The sequence below is a fragment of the Macaca thibetana genome, chromosome 18, assembly GCF_024542745.1.
Source record: "Macaca thibetana thibetana isolate TM-01 chromosome 18, ASM2454274v1, whole genome shotgun sequence".
NCBI lineage: Eukaryota > Metazoa > Chordata > Mammalia > Primates > Cercopithecidae > Macaca > Macaca thibetana.
In genome coordinates, this window is record NC_065595.1 from 10,832,328 (window position 1) to 10,852,968 (window position 20,641).

General features: G+C 33.4%; 1 protein-coding gene across 7 annotated transcripts in view; it reads right to left on the bottom strand.

Moving 5' to 3' along the window:
- The window catches only part of CCDC102B (coiled-coil domain containing 102B), a 375,607-nt gene that overhangs the window by 24,348 nt on the left and 330,618 nt on the right, over window positions 1-20,641 (bottom strand). For 4 of the 7 annotated variants that reach the window (XM_050768119.1, XM_050768118.1, XM_050768116.1 and 1 more), the window contains one exon: window positions 10,399-11,554. In XM_050768119.1, the coding sequence (XP_050624076.1) occupies window positions 11,447-11,554 (108 nt within the window). In that variant the 3' untranslated portion in view covers window positions 10,399-11,446. Of the gene's footprint in view, window positions 1-10,398; window positions 11,555-20,641 lie in introns of those variants that run through there. The other 3 variants (XM_050768124.1, XM_050768123.1, XM_050768121.1) reach the window with 1 other exon arrangement.

The window sequence follows — 20,641 nt, forward strand, 5'->3', positions numbered from 1 at the left end:
GATTATATCTAATGTCACAGATGTAGTTATTTCTAATGTTACCGATTTAAATCAACATAAGTAGACGACTCATGGACTCACGTATTCTGTTCAAAATTTTAAGTAAATTCTATTATGTTGTAATAAGGAAATGAAATATTTAATATATAATGTCTTAAACAACATTTTTGGTGTCTTAAATATCATAAATGCCATCATCATACCTGAATAGAATTTAGCTAAATTCAGCACATATTCTACTCTGTCTTTTCTACTTTCTGTAGTTTTCATAAACTGTGAATTTTCAAAACATAAATGGAATTCCCATGGAAGAGGAATTAGTAATTATTTCTGAAATAAAGGCTTAGAGTTCTCAGTAGACTACTATACTATACAAATGTCTTGCATTAACCAAGTGTCAGTAGAATAATGTAATTTAATATAAATTAGTTCTATTTACACTTTTTCTCCAGACTTCTTCCAATATTTGAGATTGGGGCATTTGACAGCATTGTCAAACCATGGGAATCTCAGTTATAGATATCTGAGGGAAACAGGTGTACCAAGAGCAATTCTATCTTCAATGAAGGAAACGTACATTGCTATTATGAATGCATTTGTGCTTTTCAGTTCTGAAATTCCTGTTCCTAAACATTAATTTACACTTTAAAACGCCCTTAAAAATGGCTGAAAAAAAGAAACACAAAGTTACCTCGGCATTAAGATATTTGTTGAACTATCGTCTAGTTTCCAAATATTTGTAGTAATTATTACCACTTTTGGGTTTTTATTGAGATAAAGCACCAACTTACAATATGAATCCTGAGTTATTAGAACCCCTGAAATTGTTTTCACTCCTACTCTTTATGTGAAATAAATAATGTCATTTTTATAGTTTTCTTATTTATCTCATGTTTAGTCGCTAACAACTGTATGATATGTAGGTTCAGCATGGGGGGATGATGGTGTGTGCATGTATGTGTGTGTGTGTGTGTGTGTGTGTGTAGATGGCAGCCTCCAAATAAATGTATTAAAATCATTTTCTAAATAATAAGTCAAATAATAGAAACATTAATACCATTCGCCTGATCACAGGACTCACCACTGAAATAAAGTATCAGAGTACTAAGTTTCACTCAACAGTATAACTAAAGCAGCTACTTCTTAAATACCACACTTAAGATGAGAGAATATCCTCCAAAATATATTTTATATACAGGGGAATTAAGTTAATTAAAAACATATTAAAAAAGCTATATTCTCATTCAAGTGTAGTATTCTCTGAGCTTGTATCCTTTCATTCACAGGTTAAATAAGCAAGCGAAGGGGAAGTGATGAAATCTGCTATTGTGCAACTGAATAATATGCCTAAGGGAATAGCATTGTGTTCATTCACAACATTATTATTTATAGAGCTGAGTACTATTATCTCACTATTTACCCCGAGTTACAGCTTAAGGTTAAAATAATTTTTACCTCTAAATTTTAAGTTATATGCTTCCACTTAGTCATTTCTTCCAAAGAGGCCAGCCCAGACCAACATCTTTCTCTAATCAAAATTTGATTTTATTCTAACAGTCAAATTGCAGACATGTTAAATGCAAAAGAACCTTAATTCCTTCTAACCTCTCTTTATGGGAAATATTTTCAAACCTGAGTCATGTCATTCTTCTTGAGATCTTATTTTTGTTTGTGGTGAGCAGAACCAGAAAGTATGGCCAAATTTTATTAGAGAATTACATATCAAATTTAGTGAATAAATTTTTAAAATATCAATACATCAATAGCCATTGGAAAATTTTACATTTGTGCATTTTTATCTTTAATTGATTCTTAATTTAAACCTCATGACATAATCATGAAACATGCAGGTCTTCTTCAAAATGGTACAATTAGCATACATTAAATTATGGCTGCAAGCTTATAACAGGTATTGCTATCTCCATTTCATTTAGTTGAGAAGATAGAGACTTCAAAAGATTAAATGGTTTGCTTAAATATCTTATATATATCTGATGGCTTCCAAACACACTCATCTATAATTCTGTCAGGTTAATCAAGTAAAAGTTCTTTTCTTTTTTGTAGCCCAGGCTGGAGTGCAGTGGCGCCATCTCGGCTCACTGCAAGCTCCGCCTCCCGGGTTCCCGCCATTCTCCTGCCTCAGCCTCCCGAGTAGCTGGGACTACAGGCGCCGCCACCACGCCCGGCTAATTCTTTGTATTTTTAGTAGAGATGGGGTTTCACTGTGTTAGCCAGGATGGTCTCGATCTCCTGACCTTGTGCCAATTTCGGCCTCCCACAGTTCTGGGATTACAGGCGTGGGCCACCGCGCCCGGCCCAAGTAGAAGGTCTTTTCTAATCCCTAGATAAGCATGTGATACTTAAGAAAATAATGTTTTCACTGAAACCACCGTTTCTCACTTGTAAAATGGAGATACCATTTTCTACCTCATAAAGCAGGTAGGATGGTGTGGGTCATACAGGGAAGAAAATGAGATTCACTCTTAATATTATACTTGTGCTTCAGCAGTCTTTCCTTATACCATTAGCTTTTATGATATGAGTTATTCTTCAAATTGTTTCTAATACATTATATTCTCTTCCTTTAGGGCCATTTTTAATTTCTCCTTGTCTTCTGACACAAAATAACTTGGAAATATAGATTTTCTATTTCTCTGTTTCTTTCTCCTGGTCATCAGTGTGGCTACTGAATAGCTTATTTAGGACAAATCTCTTTCCAGCATTACTTGTTTCCATGGATTGGCACCTCACTCTGCTAATTGTGGTTCAAGCTGGACTTAGTATTTTTTTTTTCCTAATACAGTACTTTCAACTACGAGCTATGTTCCTCTCTTAAATAGATTTTTATAGGTTCAAACAAGAACACTATTATATTCAATATAGAAATTGTTTTCCTATTTAAACTTTCCAAGCCATGATTGTCAACAATAATTATACAGGTCTGATAGAGTTTGCTTTTGAAAAAAGTATCTTTATTATTAGTTTCTTTGATAACTATCATAGATAAAAGTATTAAGTACATCACAGAAACTTACTCTTTTATAACCAACAGAACTGTATTCATTGAAAGTAGAAAATTTCAAATGTTTCTGCATTAGTTATGTCCATAAATAAACATAGAATTTTACCTTCATTTAAAGATATAGAAACCATATATTTAGAGGTGATTTCAGAAAATAGTACTAACTTTACAACAATATATAATGGGGAGAATAATGGAATATTTTTGCATTTATTTGTGTCATTTCTGATTCTTTTTTTTCCAGCAGTGTTTTGTAGTTCTCCTCATAGAGGTCTTTTAACTCCTTAGTTTCATGGATTCCTAGGTAGTTCCTTATTCTGTGTGGCTTTTAAATGGGATTGTGTTCTTGAACTGATTCTCGTCTAAAACCTATTGGTGTATAGAAATGCTACTGAATTTGTACATTGATTTTGTATCCTAAAACTTTCCCTAAGTCATTTATCAGTTCTAGAATTCTTTCACTGAAGTCTTTAGGGTTTTGTAGGTATAGAATTATATAATCAGCAAAGACAGATAACTTGACTTCATCTTTCCCTATATGGATGTCTTTTATTTCTTTGTCTTGCCTGATTCCTCTGGGTAGGACTTCCAGTACGATGCTGAATAGGAGTGGTGAGAGTAGGCATCCCTGTTTTGTTCTGGTTCTCAAGGAGAATGGCTCCAGCTTTGGCCAATTCAGTATGATGTTGGCTGTGGATCTGTCATAGATGGCTTTTATGATTTTGAAGTATATTCCTTTGATGCCTCTTTTTCTGCCTCTGTTGAGGTGATCATACATGAGTTTTGTTTTTTATTCTTTTATGTGGTGAATCACATTTATGGATTTGCATACATTGAACCAACCCTGTATCCCAAGAATCAAGCCTACTTTATTGTGGTAAATTAACTTTTTAATGTGCTGCTGGATTCGGTTTGCTAGTACTTTGTTAAGAATTTATTCTACCAAAAAGACACATGCATCCATATGTTCATCAAAGCACCATTTCAAATAACAAAGACATGTAATTAACCTAGGTGCCCATCAGCAGTGGGTTGAATAAAGAAAATGTGGCACATACATACCATGGAATATGGTTGCACATACATACAGCCATAAAAAGAACAAAATCATGTTCATTGCAGCAACATGGATGGAGCTGGAGGCCATTATCCTAGGTGAATTGATGCAGGAACAGAAAACCAAATACTTCATGCTCTCACTTAGAGGTGATAGCTAAACATTGAGTATGCATGGACACAAAGATGGAAGCAATAGACACTGTGTACTAGTCAAGGCAGGTGTGCTGAAAGACTACTTACTGAGTTCTATGCTTACTACTTGGGTAATGGGATTATCCACACCCAGAACTTCAGCATCACACAATATACCCATACAACAAACCTGCACATGGACCCCTGAATCCAAAGTAAAAGAAAAATCATACATGTTCTTTAGAAACAAATCATGTTAGCAAGATAAATATGTATTAAAATCAGCAATAATGATTTTCATGCACTCCACTCCAATTGGTGTGATGAACCCAAAGTCGAGTCACAGTAAGGAAAGTTATATAATTACCAAGACAAGAATTGTGGGGAGATTGTCTCATTTCCCACACCAATCACAGGGCATCTTTTTATCCCTACGAATATGGCACAGGCCAGGCCAAGACCCTGAAGGCCTTTGCATTTTGGAGGAAAATCTGCACTATTAGTTCTATACTAATCTTTGAAGTCTGTGTACATGTCTCTCTTGGGTATGCAGACAATACAGTATTTTCAATATTTTGATTTAAAATCAACTAATACCTCCTTTCATTCACATTTTATTAGCCTTTGTAAGAGCTGTGTAATGAGATAGGCATTATTGAAGACAACAGAATAAACAAGGCAAACTGTTTCTATATATATTGGTTCACTTTTTACAGTAACCTATGGTATTTTACAATACAAATTAATTAAATGTTTCCAGTTGCAATATATGTTTTTCTTTAGGTTTAGCAATACAAACTATGCTTAATTTACTGTAGGTCTATTTTGAAATGTATATATTTGGGAGTTTGTTGATATAACAAATATTTTACACAAAGCAGTATTTTACAAAAAATATTGAGAATTTCTTCTTTTATGTGATTATGAATATTCAATCTAAGTTAAAGATAATATTTAGATTCTGATTTCCTCTTATGGTGGAGTTTTCTGATGTATATAATTCTAATGATTTTCCTTAAATGACAAATTAGAAATTTAAAGATAAAAGTTTAACTATTGAGATCACCAGTTAATGTCTATAGTTTTATATAGCAATGTTGTATACGTGACACTTTCAAAATCTAATATATAAATGTCAAGTGTGTGAAGTCAGTATTGTTATTGTTACTATAAATGATGTTTTACAGAATGCAAATAATTTTTCAAGATAGTTCACAAAATATAAGAAAATATATTCGATATTTAAAGGTTATAGTTGAAGTCAAGCATCATTACAATTTTACATTTTTTGTAAAGTATTTCCAAGATTATTTGAAAGTATATTTTCCTTCTGCACATACATTTTACTTTCTAAATTTAGTTGTTTTGAAGGAAATAATCTCTTGAAAATTAGAATACAAATAAACTGATATTTGTTGAATGTTTATTAATGCCAGATGCTATTATCAAGGGTTTCACATCCATTATTTCATTCAATCTTTGAGGCAGTTTTACATAGTTTCATTACAAATCTCAAGGTCACAGAGATAATAAACAGCAAAAGCTATCTTCTGATTTAGCTGGAGGAATATGTGCAGAAGCAAAAGAATATCAAAAACCTTACTAAACAATTCACATGATCTCATTACATTAAAAATCAATACAAGTTGCTAAAAATGGAAAAGAGACAACACACAAACATAAATCTCATGGCCCCTATTTTATATTAAGAAAAGATTTCCAAAGGAGATCAGGCATGTTCAGGATGCTGTGGCCATAAATTGAAACCCTGAACAGGCCAATATTGAGCTCTAAAATAGAATCGGTATTTAAAAACTTATCAACAAAAAAAAGCCCTGGACCAGATGGATTCACAGCCAAAATCTTCCAGACATATAAAGAAGCGCTGTTACCAATCCTACATAAATGATTCCAAAACACAGGAGGAAGGACTTTCCCCTAACTCATTCTACAAAGCCGCAATACTCTGGTACCAAAATCTGACAAAGAGACAAGAAAGAAAGAAAACTACAGGGCAATATCCCTGATAAATATAGACACAAAATCCTCAACAAAATGCTAGCAAAACAAATCTAGCAGCACATCAAAAAATTAATTAGCCACATAAAGTAGGCTTTATTTCTTGGTTGTAGGACTGGCTCAACATACTTAAATCACTAAATGTAATTCATCATATAAATAGAATCAAAATCAAAAATCATATGAGCTTCTCAATAGATGCAGAAAAAGATTTTGATAAAATCCAACATTGCCACCTGATTAAAAACCCTCAACACACTTGGTATTAAAGGAACATACCTCAAAATATTAAGACCTATCTATGAAAAACCCACAGCTAACATCATGTGGAATAAGCAAGATCTGGAAGCATTCCACTTAAAAACTGAAATGAGACAAAGATGGCCACTCTCACCATAGTGAGATTTTGCAACATAGCACTGCAAATTCTAGCCAGAGTCGTCAGACAAGAGAAAGAAATAAAAACCATCCAAATAGGAAAAGAAGTCGAATTCTCTCTTTACTGGTGATATGACACTCTACCTGGCAAGTCCTAAAGATGGCCAAAGTTTCCTAGAGCTGATAAATAACTTCAGTAAAGTTTCAAGATACAAAATGAATGTGCAAAAATCAGTAATATTTCTATATACCAATAATATTCTACCTGAGAGCCAAATCAAGAACCCAATCCATTTAAAATAGGAACAAAATAAGGAAATAGTTAAGAATCCATCTAAACAGGTGAAAAATCTCTACAAGGAGGACTACAAACACCAAAGAAAGAAATCACAGATTACACAAATGAAAAAACGTTCCATTCTCATGGATTGGCATATCAATATTGTTAAAATGTCCATATTGCCTGACATGATTTATGGATTCAAAACTATGCCTGTCAAAGTATCAATATCATTATTCACATAAATAGAAGAAAAAACTTCTAAAACTCATATGGAAACAAAAAAGAGCCCAAATAGCCAAAGCAATCATAAGTAAAAAGAACAAAGCTGGAGGCATCACATTACTGGACTTCAAACTATACTATAAGGCTAGAGTAACCAAAACAGTATGGTACTAATACAAAAACAGACTCATGGGTCAATTCAACAGATTAGAAAAGCCACAAATACACAATCACCTCATCTTTGACCACATCAACAATAACAAGCAATGGGGTAAGTAATCCCCATTCAACAAATGATTCTGGGATAACTGGCTAGCCATATGCAACAGAATAAACATGGATCCCTACATTTTACCATATAAAAAATTAACCCAAGTTGAATTGTAGACTTAAATGTAAGCCTCAAATATAAGAACCCTAGAAGAAAACGTAAGAAATGCCATTCTGGACATAGATCTTGTAAAAAAAAAAAAAATATTACTAAGTCCTCAAAAGCAAGTGCAACAAAACTGAAACTGACAATGGGGACCTAATTAAACTAAGAACATTCTGTAAAGTAAAAGAAACTATCAAGAGAGTAAACAGCCTACAAAATGGGAGAAAATTCACAATCTATGTATCCAACAAAGGTCTTATATCCAGAATCTATAAGAAACATAATTATATAAAACCAGCAAAAACCAAATAGCATTAAAATTGAGCAAATTAAAATTTGCTCAATTAAATGAGCAAATTACCTGAGTAGACTCTTTTCAAAAGAAGATATACACGTAGCCAACAAATATGTATAAAAAATTATCAACATCAGTAATCATTAGATAAATGCAAATCACAACCTCAATGAGGTACTATCTCACACATGTCAGAATGGCTATTATTAAAAAGACTAAAAAAGCAAAAAGAAAAAAGCGGGTGTTGCTGGCAAGGCTATAGAGCAGAGGGAACACTTATACATGGCTGGTGGGAATGTAAATTAGTTCAGCTGCTGGAGAAAGCAGTTTGGAGACTTCTCAAAAAGCTTATAACAGAGCCACTATTTAATCCAGCAATCTCATTTTTGGGTTATATACCCAAAGGAAAATACATCATCACACCAAAAAAGACACATGCACCCGTATGCTAATTGAAGTACTATTTGCAACAGCAAAAGCATGGAATCAACTCAGGTGCCCATCAGTGGTAGATTGGATAAAGAAAATGTGGTACATACACACCATGGAATACTACACAGCCATAAAAACAGAACAAAAGCATGTCCTTTGCAGCAATATGGATGCAGCTGGAGGCCACTATCCTAAGCAAGTTAATGCAGGAACAGAAAACCAAATACCACCTGTTCTCACTTATGAGTGGGAACTAAATACTGAGTACATGTGAATATAAAGATGAAAATAATAGACACTGGGGACTAGTAACAAAAATAAAATACTATATGATTCCATTTATATGAGGTATCTAAAGTTTGAGACATATTCTTAGAAAGGTGCTGAGAAGAGGAAAAATGAGGAGTTGTTTAAAGGACATAGAATTTTCAGCTTTATGAGATGAAACATTTCTAGGTAATGGCAGCATAACACTGACTATACTTAACACCACTGAGCTGTACACTTAGAAAGCATAAGGTGGTAAAGTTATGTGTTTTTCAGCACAATTACAATTTTTAAAAAATCTCTATTGATCATCTGTCTGTCTCTAATATATCTATCTACTATCTATCTATCTATCTATCTATCTATCTATCTATCTATCTATCTATCTATCTGCCTATCTATCTATCATCTATTATCTATCTATAAATCTATCTATCTATCTATCTATCTATCTATCTATCTATCTATCTATCTAAATTAACAGGCTTCTATTACCCCAGCACCCCATGGTAGGCAGGATGTCTGAGAAGAGAGAGACTCAGAAGGCAAAAGGGTTGTTTGTTCTGCAAAAAGGATGAATAGGAGACAAGCAGAAACTTACAGGGTAAAGCTCAAATTCACGTCTACCCTCTTGGGAACCAGCAGCCATTTAGTTAGCATAAAGTGAAACCCCGCATGACCCCAGCCAACATCACATACAGCAAAAGAACCACCATTCTGACCACAGCCAACTCACAGAATCTTGAATCATAGAAAATCATTGTTGTTTTCATTAAGTTTTGGCATTGATTGTTGCACACCAAGATATACCTGAAACAATATTTACTTTCCAATATTTTGAAGGAAAATCACTGAAGCAAATATCTTTCTTAAGCCATTATCTGTACAAATCAAATGTTTATTATGCAACTTCAACCTTGACTCAAGGTTAGTCTTCTTCCAGTACATTCTTTCATAATCCTGTCCACTTAATCTATCACATCTCAACTTCCTCATCTGGTTTATGAGGATAATAATTGTCTCCATTATATATGTCTTATGAAGATTAAACGAGTTAATACACCTGATACATCTAGACAATGCTTTGTTCATAGCAGCCCTGGAAGGGGTAGTTATCAATATAAGTCTGTACTGAGAGCATTGAGGAGTTGCCTCATTGGCCTATCACAATAGTGGAACTCTAGAATAGAAAAGAGAACATGATGTAATGTTAGAGTATAAAAACCCATTCCTCTTGGGTTCTGAGATTGTCAGATGAGCAAACCTTTCAGAAAAGAACCCCATTTTCCCCTTTATGTGCTTTTATCTAGAGATTGTGTTGTATGCAAGAAACTATAGAAGTCTAATGATGAGGGATGGTGGCAGGGAGATTTGTTTTCCACTTGCGTTTAGGATTTTGAGAGGAAGATGTCTTGCCAGTTGCCCCACACCCACTTGGGGCACAGCCACAGAAAAGCAGAGAAACATGGTCAGGCAAGGGGAACCCTAATATTTAGCTTCTCCCAACTGTATTTGGTTCTCATATGGGATTGTGACTGAGATGAGACCTTGACCTAGGGCCCATCCTGAAGGCTCCATCTGGGTGAATTGCTTAGTCAGTTGGTTGATAGGGGATATGATGGGATAGAGGAGGTCATACCAGAAAGGGTTGAAATGGATCTAGTTCAACAGGAGGAGTGTTAAGCAAAGAGAGGGAAGTTCACATTTCAGCATCAGAACCCAGCAAGAGTACACAGTGACAAAATGGACTTCATTACTGCACAGCCTAGCAAACACACACCAGTGTGCACTTGAAGGTCAGGCCCTTTGCCCCCCAGTGCTGAGTTCCTACTAGTCATACAATCCCCCATGTTTGGGAGAGAAACAGGGAAAAAGTAAAGACTCAGTGAATGACAAAACCTTTTACAATGAGAGACTCTGATAAAAGTGGTCTTTATTCAGTAATGAATTAGTAAGATTTCATTTTTTTTGGACTAATCAATGGAGAGGGAGATGAGTAAAACCAGTATGTTATTGACTGAGCTAAATCTTACAAGTTGCCTTCAGTTGAAAATAGGTATGGAAAATTATAAGTGTCTTTTTGTTCAAAATAACATTTCACCTTAAAAACTAAACATAAATATGAAGCAATAAACTATAATGTATATAAAAGTTTTAAAGAAATATTCACATAACCACAATTTCCTAATTTTCTTTACTCCCACTACTCAAAGGGAAACCACAGCTTAATTGTGGCCTGATTTCTACCTAGATACTACTTTGCAATGCTGATGTCCTTCCGTGATTTTACTGTAGAAATGTCTATCCAGATAAAAGTCAAAAGTCCTTTTAGTTTTTCAGTGATGCTTATAACCTGTCTTAGCTTCAATCACAGGTTTCTGTTACTTTAAAATACAAAACACTTTTTCTGATTCATCTGCTCACTTCTGTTTTACACAAAGAATTAGAAATGATTTATAAAATTATATAAGAAATGTATTGTTACGTCTCTAGAATGATTCATTTTTGTTAATACAATCTGCCATCCCCACCACATAGACAGAAAACACCTACTTAAACCCAATTACTTAAACAAACCAGTACTTTTACTTAAAGTCAATGATTCTCTTGTTAATGACCAGCAACTTGTATGGTTTTCAACTTACTTTTTCTTGCCAATATTAAAACTCTTTCAGATTTTATGTAAGAAGTATTCTGAAAGCTCCTTTTGACTTTCAAAATATTTACACATCTTAGAATTAAAGTTGTTTTTAAATGACATTTACATTATCTTTTTGAGAATATGCAGTATCAAGCGAAAATTAGAAGAATTCAAGAAGCCCATTAATTTGTGTATTGTCTAAGATTTTTTCATTAATACGTCTAGTTAATAAAAATAATTTTACTGATATTTAAGAAAAGGATATGGAAATGTCTTTATTTAAGTCCCTAATCTTTAATTCAGCATATTTTGTGAAAAAATTACCAGTTTTGCAAGTGCCTGAGTTCAGCCTCTAAGTTTTCATTTCTTTCTCTCTCTTCATTCAGAGACCTCTGGAGCTCGCGGATCTGATTCAGGGAATCATCAAGCTGAAAGCGAAGTAGAAAATGCTTTAGTTAGGTGTTCTATAGTACATCATGGTGGCTACAGTAAATAACATCTTATCATATACTTAAAAATTGCTAAGAGAATAGATTGTTTCTCACCACAAAACTATAAGTATTTGACATAGTGCATATATTAAGTAGCTTGATTAGCTATTCTACAATGTACACATTTAGCAAAACATGTTGTATATCATAAATATGTACAACTTTTACTTGTCAATTTAAAAATAAAATTTAAATTAAAAAACATGAGGATCCATTCTATATAAGACACAGTTTTCTATCTCCATCTTAATAAGAAAAGCTCTTACTGAAAAAATAAAGTAGTTGAAATAAAATAACCCTTTAAAAACAAGGTGTATTTTTTGTATGACAGTAGCTTACCAGTAGTGTATGTGTTTCTTTTGTATATGTGCATGAATAAATGAAAATATTCATTTAATAGAGTTAACGTACATATTCAATAATAAAACAAACCTCAAAATGATCTCTGAAATATCTGACAAAATCCTTTCTATGTAGCCACTCTTCCTCCATTTCCACTCTTGCCTCCCCTAGCTATAAGTCACTGAACTATAACTTGTGTGTTTTATTCCCATGGCTTTGAACAAAGTACATGTGTGTGTATACATATTCACATATACATATGCTAAGTGTATATATATATATATGTGAAATATTTATATTATTGAAAATGTATCATTTTAATTGCTTTAATTAAAAAAGGTATTTCATGCTATATGTAATATCTTGCTTTTTAAATCCAATGGCTAAGACTTGTCTGTAGTAATGTTTCCTCTGTGGTCTCTTTGTCTTCCCTGTATTATAGCACTGTATTAATATGCCATGACATATACACCTACCCTCCTTTCCATGAGTATTTACATTGTCTCCAGCCTTGTGATGCTCTGAACATTCATATATACTGGGTCCCTTGGTATCTATAGGAGATTGGTTCCAAGACCTGCAGATTTCGAGATCCACATATGCTCAAGTCACTAATATAAAATGGGATAGTATTTGCCAATATTCTATGCATATCCTCCTCTATATTTTAAATTGTCTCTAGGTTACTTATAATACCTAATACAGTATATAATATATATAAATGGTATATAACTAGTTGTTATATTGTATTTAGGGAATAATGACAAAAATCTGCACATGTTCAGTACAGATGCATTTTCAAAAAATATTTTTGATTTGTGGTTGATTGGTTGATTCCAATAATGTGGAATTCATGGATATGGAGGGCCAACTGGATAGATATATAGTAATGCACTGCATAATGACTTTCTGGTTAAAAATGGATGCATATAAGGTAGTGGTCACATAAGATTTTAATGGAGCTATATAATGGAGCAGACTATACCATCTAAATCTATGACCTTCACACGAAGACAAAATTGCCTAACGATGATCTTTTCAGATTATATCCCTATTGTTGACACACACGCACACACACACACACACACTTATATATTATATATAGAAATCCAATTTTTTTCCTATACAAACATATTTTGAAAGGTACCTTTGAAAGGTCATATATGTATATATGTGTGTGTGTGTGTATAACAGATGATAGATAGATATAGATGTGTTTCATCTGTTAAAACTTTTCTCTTGAGGCATGTGTAGGAGTAGAATTACCAGATTATACTTGTTATAATACTAAATTTCACAAGGTAATACCAAAATGTCTCCCAAAATTGTTTACTAATTTAACTCAATAAAATAATTAGAAGGGATCCAGTTTCATCACATTTTCATTAACTCTTGATATGACATTTGAAAACTTTTATCAATCCCTGATCAATAATTATGTATAATGCCTCTTTATATTTTTATTATATTAATATTTTTCTTTTGTGTGTTTATTCAGGCCTTTTGCTCGTTACTCTATTTTGGCATTTTTCCATTTGTTTTTTTCTGTATATATTCATGTTATAATGTTAATACTATTCCTTTGTTGGTCACAAGAGTCCCAGGTATTTTTGGCAGGTTTGTAATTTTTTTTTCCATTTAAGAGATCTTTGGTTTAATCATAGTTATTTTTATTAAATTATGAAATACATCAATATTTTCTCTTACAGTTGGGACTTGTATTCCAACTATAGAAAAATGTTATTCTGTATTTTCACTATTTTTTTTTTCATGTTTTGCACTTGTCATTTATGTTCTTGATCAAGCAGGAGTTAATTTTACACATTACATGAGATAGAAATCCAATTTTATTGTTTTCCTATACAAACACATTTTGAAAGGTACATAAGTGCAAATATTGAATAGAGTTCTCTCAATTGATCTGACATAGCAAACCTGTCATATGTCAAAATTCTGTATATTTCATGTATAAAGTTTCTTTTATAAAGTCTGACAGCAGACCCTCCCTTTTTTGGATAATTTATTTGGTCCTGCACATTGCCTGAATTACTATAGCTTTCATTATAAATTTTGACATACAATAGTAAAAGATCCCTTTCCCCAGTTCTTTTTCCTCAGAAATATCTTGATTATTCTTGATTCTTTATAAATTTCAAAAACAGCATAGCAAATTTCATGAAGAACTATACTTGTATTTAACCTGGAGTTTCATTAACTCTATGGGATAATTTAAGTATATTTGACATTATTTCAGTATTTAATGCTTTTGCCCAAAACACAGTGTATTTTAAATTTTACTTAGGTCATCTTTAAGGCCTCTCAACTAAATATATAATTTTCTCCTTAGAAGCCTTGCAAAGTTGCTTCTTGGGAGGTTTAATTTTATTAAATTTAGTTTTAGGAATTTTATATCTTATGATATTAAACTATTTTAAAGTTATTTTTCCAAAAAATAAAATAAAAATGTATTTTACAAGTTTTGTTGTATGTGTCTAGTAAGTAAATTGCCTTATTAGGCCAAGAAAAGAGACTCACATCTCTAATCTCAGCACTTTGGGAGGCTGAGGCAGAAGGATTACTTGAAGCCACAAGTTCAAGACCTGCCTGGACCAGGTAGTGGGACCCCATTTCTTAAAGAAAAAATAAAAATAGCCAGGCCTGGTGGCACATGCCTGTAGTCTCAGCTACTTGGTAAGCTGAGGCAGGAAGATGGCTTGGGCCTAGGAGTTCGGGATTATGGTGAGCTATGATTGTACCACTGTACACCAGCCTGAGTGACAGAGCAAGGCCCTGTCTCTAAAATAAATAGTCTTATTAACTGAACATTTGTTTTACTGAAACTTAACACCTAGGTAAACATTCCTTGGTTTTCTAAAAATTAGCCTTTTTTTTTTTCTCCTAATTGAAATAATGTATTTTAAGATAACTCCATTGTATTTTGAAATATTTCTTTAAGCTTTGAAATCAATTAGGGTTCATATTACAGTTTTCCCATGTGTGTCTTAGAGCAAGTTTCATATCCACAGAGTCTAATATTCTCCATCTTTAAAATGGTTGTGCTTATAGTCATGTTATGAAGATGAAATAAGATAAAATTTATAGATTGCCTTATGTGGTACTGGATATGAAGCATTTAGCATACGTTATCTAACCTAAACTTGTTTTAGTAGAAGGACAATGAAAATTAATGTGAAATGTAATTATGGGTACTGCTATTATAAGTGATTCTTGGCTACACTGTGAAGGCACTATCATGACTAGGCAAGTTAATGCAGTAAAATGAGCATTTAATATCTAAAGTGCAGCAGTCATCTTAAAGGCAGAATATCCCACAAGGCAAAAATAGAAAGAACAACACTTAATCTAAGGTGATGACTAAAACAAAGCAAAAATGATAGATTCACAAGGTTTTAGAAGTTTTCAACAAGGGTGATATGCATGAGCATCTCATCTTATTGAAGTGCTATTTTGTCCTGTATACTAACAAATTGAAATTATATGCAAACATTGTGAGTTGAATTACAATGAATCTGTCTGTAATTTGCTCCTTCAACTCTTGGCTCATAGACATATCAGGGTTTTAGAAATGCAGATTTAAGACCGTGCGCGGTGGCTCATGCCTGTAATACCAACGCTTTCCGTGGCCGAGGCAGGTGGATCACTTGAGTGAGGAGTTCAAGACCAGCCTAACCAACATAGTGAAACCTCACCTCTACTAAAAATACAAAAATTAGCTGGGCATGGTGGCGGGCGCCTGTAATCCCAGCTACTCAGGAGGCTGAGGCAGGAGAATTGTTTGAACTCGGGAGGTGGAGGTTGCAGTGAGCCGAGATTGAGCCACCGCACTCCAGCCTGGGCAACAGAGTGAGACTCGGTCTCAAAAAAAAAAAAAAAAAATGCAATGCAAAATTTAAGCAATGGACCCTGACATACTCTAAATAAGCTGTGAGGTCTTGGCTTTGAACTGCTCTTTTTAGGAAAAAAATCCACAACAAAAAGTATCTTCCTCGAGTACTACTAATTGTGTTTTTCCAGGTTAACCATTAAAATGTTTTAAGAAGTGTTTTATTTGCTAAGTGGCCAGGTCGTTTTCTTCTTGGCCTTACTGGGGCTTCCATGGGGTGGATTTGTGTGGTTTTATTCTCCTCCCTTCCACACAGTAATTTTTAGCACCTTTATTCTTCCAATTGAACATTTTACAATGTTGGGGAATTTTCCACACATATTCAGCTTACAGACAAAAATCTTGCTTTTCCCTTGAAGTAGATTGCTGATCCTTGGCACTATAGAATAAACCACTAATTTCAGTATTTATTAAAATTGCAAGAAATATCAATCCTCCTCTATACAAAGTCAAACCATTGTTAAAGATAACCAGATCCCAATTGATTGATCTCTGTACCAGCGTTATTAAAGTGAAATCAATTTAAATTTAGAAGGAATTATATAGATTTAAGGGGTGTGGGGGAGAGGAGGTTTTTTTTAAGTACCCTGATGGATAAATGGTATTCTGTAAACTCTTCTCATCAAGTATTTATGCTTACAGAATGAACATTTTGTTTATATCATAATGAACTCCCAAATAATATTTAGTCTTATTTCTGAATTTCAAGCATTTGGACATTTTTTCAGTAATATCCCCATTTCATTGCTATCTATAATTCCTAATTCACAGAGATGGCACAAGTTTACTTTCTTACCATAGAAGTTTCCCCTTGTATCAAACTCACACATATTTGTTGATTTCAGTTTTCTTAGTTTCCATTTTCTATGGAGAAACCAGAATGTTTAACATTCATGCCTCATTAAAAATTTATTTTTAGAAAGATTTTCATTCTGTTATATAGGTTCAAGATTAAAAATACAATAAGATAATAGGCTAATAATAATGTTTGACTAATATTATTCTGGACCCTCAACTTATTTTACATTTTCATCTTCTCACCTATGTACCTACTGGAAAAAAAAACATCACTTATTTGGCATTACAGTGCCAGTACTTAGGACAGTTCCTAAATAATTTAATAGATGAATGAGAAATGTTTCTTTTACACTTTTTCTTTGATTCATAAATTTTTAAATTCTGCTCTATTATTTTACATTTTAGTATTTGAATATCAATGTGGGCTATGACATTTAGGAAGTTAACTTACAGGTATTATTAGATATTTAAGAAACATTTTAGTAGTTTGATAGGAATAGCATTTAATCTCTAAGTTGCTTTGGGCAGTATGGCTATTTATGCAATATTGATTTTTCCTATCCATGAACATAAAATTATTTTCCATTTGTTTGTTCATATCTGATTTATTTGAGCAGTGTAACTCTCATTGTAGAGATCTTTTACCTCCCTGGTTAGCTGTATTCCTAGGTATTTTATTCTTTTGGGGGCTATTGTGAATGGCACTACATTCCTTATATGACTCTAGGCTCAGATGTTGGTGTTTAAGAATGCTACTGATTATTGTACATTGATTTTGTATCCTGAAACTTTGCTGAAGTTGTTTATCAGATCAAGGAGCTTTTGGGAACGAACAGACAATGAGGTTTTTTTAGAAGACGATGAGTTTTTTTAGATATAGAATCATGTCATCTGCAAACAGGGATAGTTTGACATTCTCTCGTCCAATTTGGATGCCTTTTATTTCTCTCTTGCCTGATAGCTCTAGTCAGTACTTCTCATACTATGTTGCATAGGAGTGGTGAGACAAGGCATCTTTGTCTTGTACTGGTTTTCACAGGGAATGCTTCTGGCTTTTGCCCATTCAGTATAATGTTGGTTGTGGGTTTGTCTTAGATGGCTCTTATTATTTTGAAGCATGGTCTTTCAATGCCTAGTTTATTGAGGGTTTTTAACATGAAGGGATATTGGATTTTAGTGAAAGTGTTTTCAGTATCTATTGAGATAATCATGTGGTTTTTGTCCTTAGCTCTCTTCATGTGATGAATCACATTTATTGATTGCCATCCCAGGGATAAAGCCTACTTGATTGTGGTGCATTAGCAGATTCAGTTTGCTAGTATTTTGTTGAGGACTTTTTGCATCTATGTTCATTGAGCATATTGGCCTGAAGTTTTTGTTTGCTGTTGTTGTGTCTCTGCAAAAAAAGCCCAAATAGCCAAGGCAATTCTAAGCAAAAAGAACAAAACTGGAGACATCACATTACGCAACTTCAAATTATACCACAAGGCTACAGTAACCAAAACAGCATGGTACTGATATAAAAATAGACCAATGGAATAGAATAGAGATCCCAGAAATAATGGCACATGCATATAACTATCTGATCTTCAACAAAACTGACAAAAACAAGCAACGGGAAAAGGACTCCTTATTGAATAAATGATGCTGGGATAACTGGCTAGCCATATGCAGAAGATTGAAACTGGACCCCTTTCTTATACTATATACAAAAATCAACTCAAGATGAATTATAAAGACTTAAATGTAAATGTAAAACCTGAAACTGTAAAAGCTCTGGAATATAACCTAGGAAATACCATTCTGTACATAGGACCTGACAAATATTTCACTGACAAAGATGCCAAAAGCAATTGCAACAAAAGCAAAAATTGACAAATGGGATCTAATTAAAGACCTTCTGAACAGCAAAATAAAGTATCATAAGAGTAAACAGACAACCTACAGAATGAGAGAAAGTTTTTGCAAACCGTTCATCTGACAAAGGTCTAATATCCAGAATGCATAAGGCCCTTAAAAAATTTACAAAAGGAAAACAACACCATTAAAAAGTGGGCCGAGGACATAAACAGACAGTTCTCAAAAGAAGACATTCACGCATCCAATAAGCATATTATAAAATGTTCAGCCTAATTATTAGAGAAATGCAAATAAAAACCACAATGAGATACCATCTTATACCACTCACCATGGCTATTATTTACCAGTCAAAACATAATAGATGCTGGCGAGGTTGCAGAGGATAGGGAATGCTTATACATTTTGGGTGGGAGTATAAATTAGTTCAGCCATTCTGGGAAAGCAGTGTGGTGATTCCTCCAAATACTTAAAACAGAATTACTGTTTGACCCAGCAATCCCATTGTTGGGTTATATACTCAAAGGAGTATAAATCATTCTACCACAAAGACATAAGCATGCATATGTTCATTGCAGCACTATCCAAAATAGCAAAGACAATCAATTTATATGCCCATCAACAGTAGACTAAACAAAATGTGATACATGTACACCATGGGACACTATGCAGCTATAAAAAAGAATGAGTTTATGTCCTTTGCAGCAACATAGATTGTGCTAGAGGTCATTATTCTAAGCAAACTAACACAGGAACAGAAAACCAAATACCACATGTTCTCACATATAAGTGGGAGCTAAACAACAATAGCACATGGACGCAAATAGGGAAACAACAGACACTGGGACCTACTTGAGGGTAGAGGGTGGGAAGAGGGAGAGGATCAGAAAAAATACCTATTGGGTGCTATGCTTACTATCTGGGTGATGAAGTAATCTGTATGCCACGCCCCTGTGACATGCAGTTTACCCATGTAAGAAACCTGCACATGTATCATCAAACCTAAAATAAAAGTAAAAAATAAAAAGGAAATATTTTGGTCCAACTATTAAAGACATTGGAGTTTGAATACAGTATGATACTTTAAGTAAAATTTATTTTTAAAGTGTAAAAGTAATTAAAAAATGATTCCTCAGTATAATTTCTGGGTTTTTTTGGTATTAAGAATGTGTATTTATGAACAGTCTATTGATTATTTAGTAAAGAACATAGTTCTAATACATTTAAAACCATAATATTTAGAGTATTTTATCACAGAAGGAAATGGTTAACATGTTAGTAATTTAAGTTTATTACATGTTTTATTCACTGGAAAATTTGTTTGTATTCATTTTATCATAATTATATTTTTGTTGTCATTTGTCATGTTTTGATATATTGAATGCTTCATGAATAACTTACTATTGATACATTTTAGGAACTGAATTGTGTTCCCTCCAACCCAAATTCATATATTGAAGCATTAAACCCCAATATGACTGTATCTGGAAGTAGAGTAAAAAGGTAATTAAGACTAAATGAAGTTGTAAGAGCAGGGCCCTAAAAAGGTAGGACTGGTATTCAAATAAGAAGAGAAAGAGATTACAGGAGTGCACACACAACAATAAAAGGTGGTGCAAGGTCTCGGCAAGAAGGCAGCCATCTGCAAACTAAGAAGAGGGGCCTCATGAGAGACCAACCTGGCTGGTACTTTGAGACTCTGAACGTACAGACTCCAGAAATGTGAAAAAATAAATTCCTGTTATTTAAGCTACTCAATTTGTGGTATTTCGTTATGGCAGCCCATGCTGCCTAATATAATATACACAAAGTAAAACAGAAACAATCATTTAGAAAGATTCATTAGCACTTAAGGAAGAGATCCCAAATCCCAAACGTGGTTCTCAACTGTTACTGTTCCTTTGTTTTGCATATGTAAACAGTTATGAAGTCATGTGAGCTTCAGTTTCCTCATTTTAAAAAGGAAATAATAATGTTAAACTATCTCACACAGCAGAGGTAAATTAACTATTAAAATCCTAAGGAAGCTCTCTATAAATATCAAAACACAGAAATAATGGTCCTCAGCATAGCTGTCTTCCTTCAATCAGTCTTTCTCAGAGTTATTCATTTCAAATATTTCA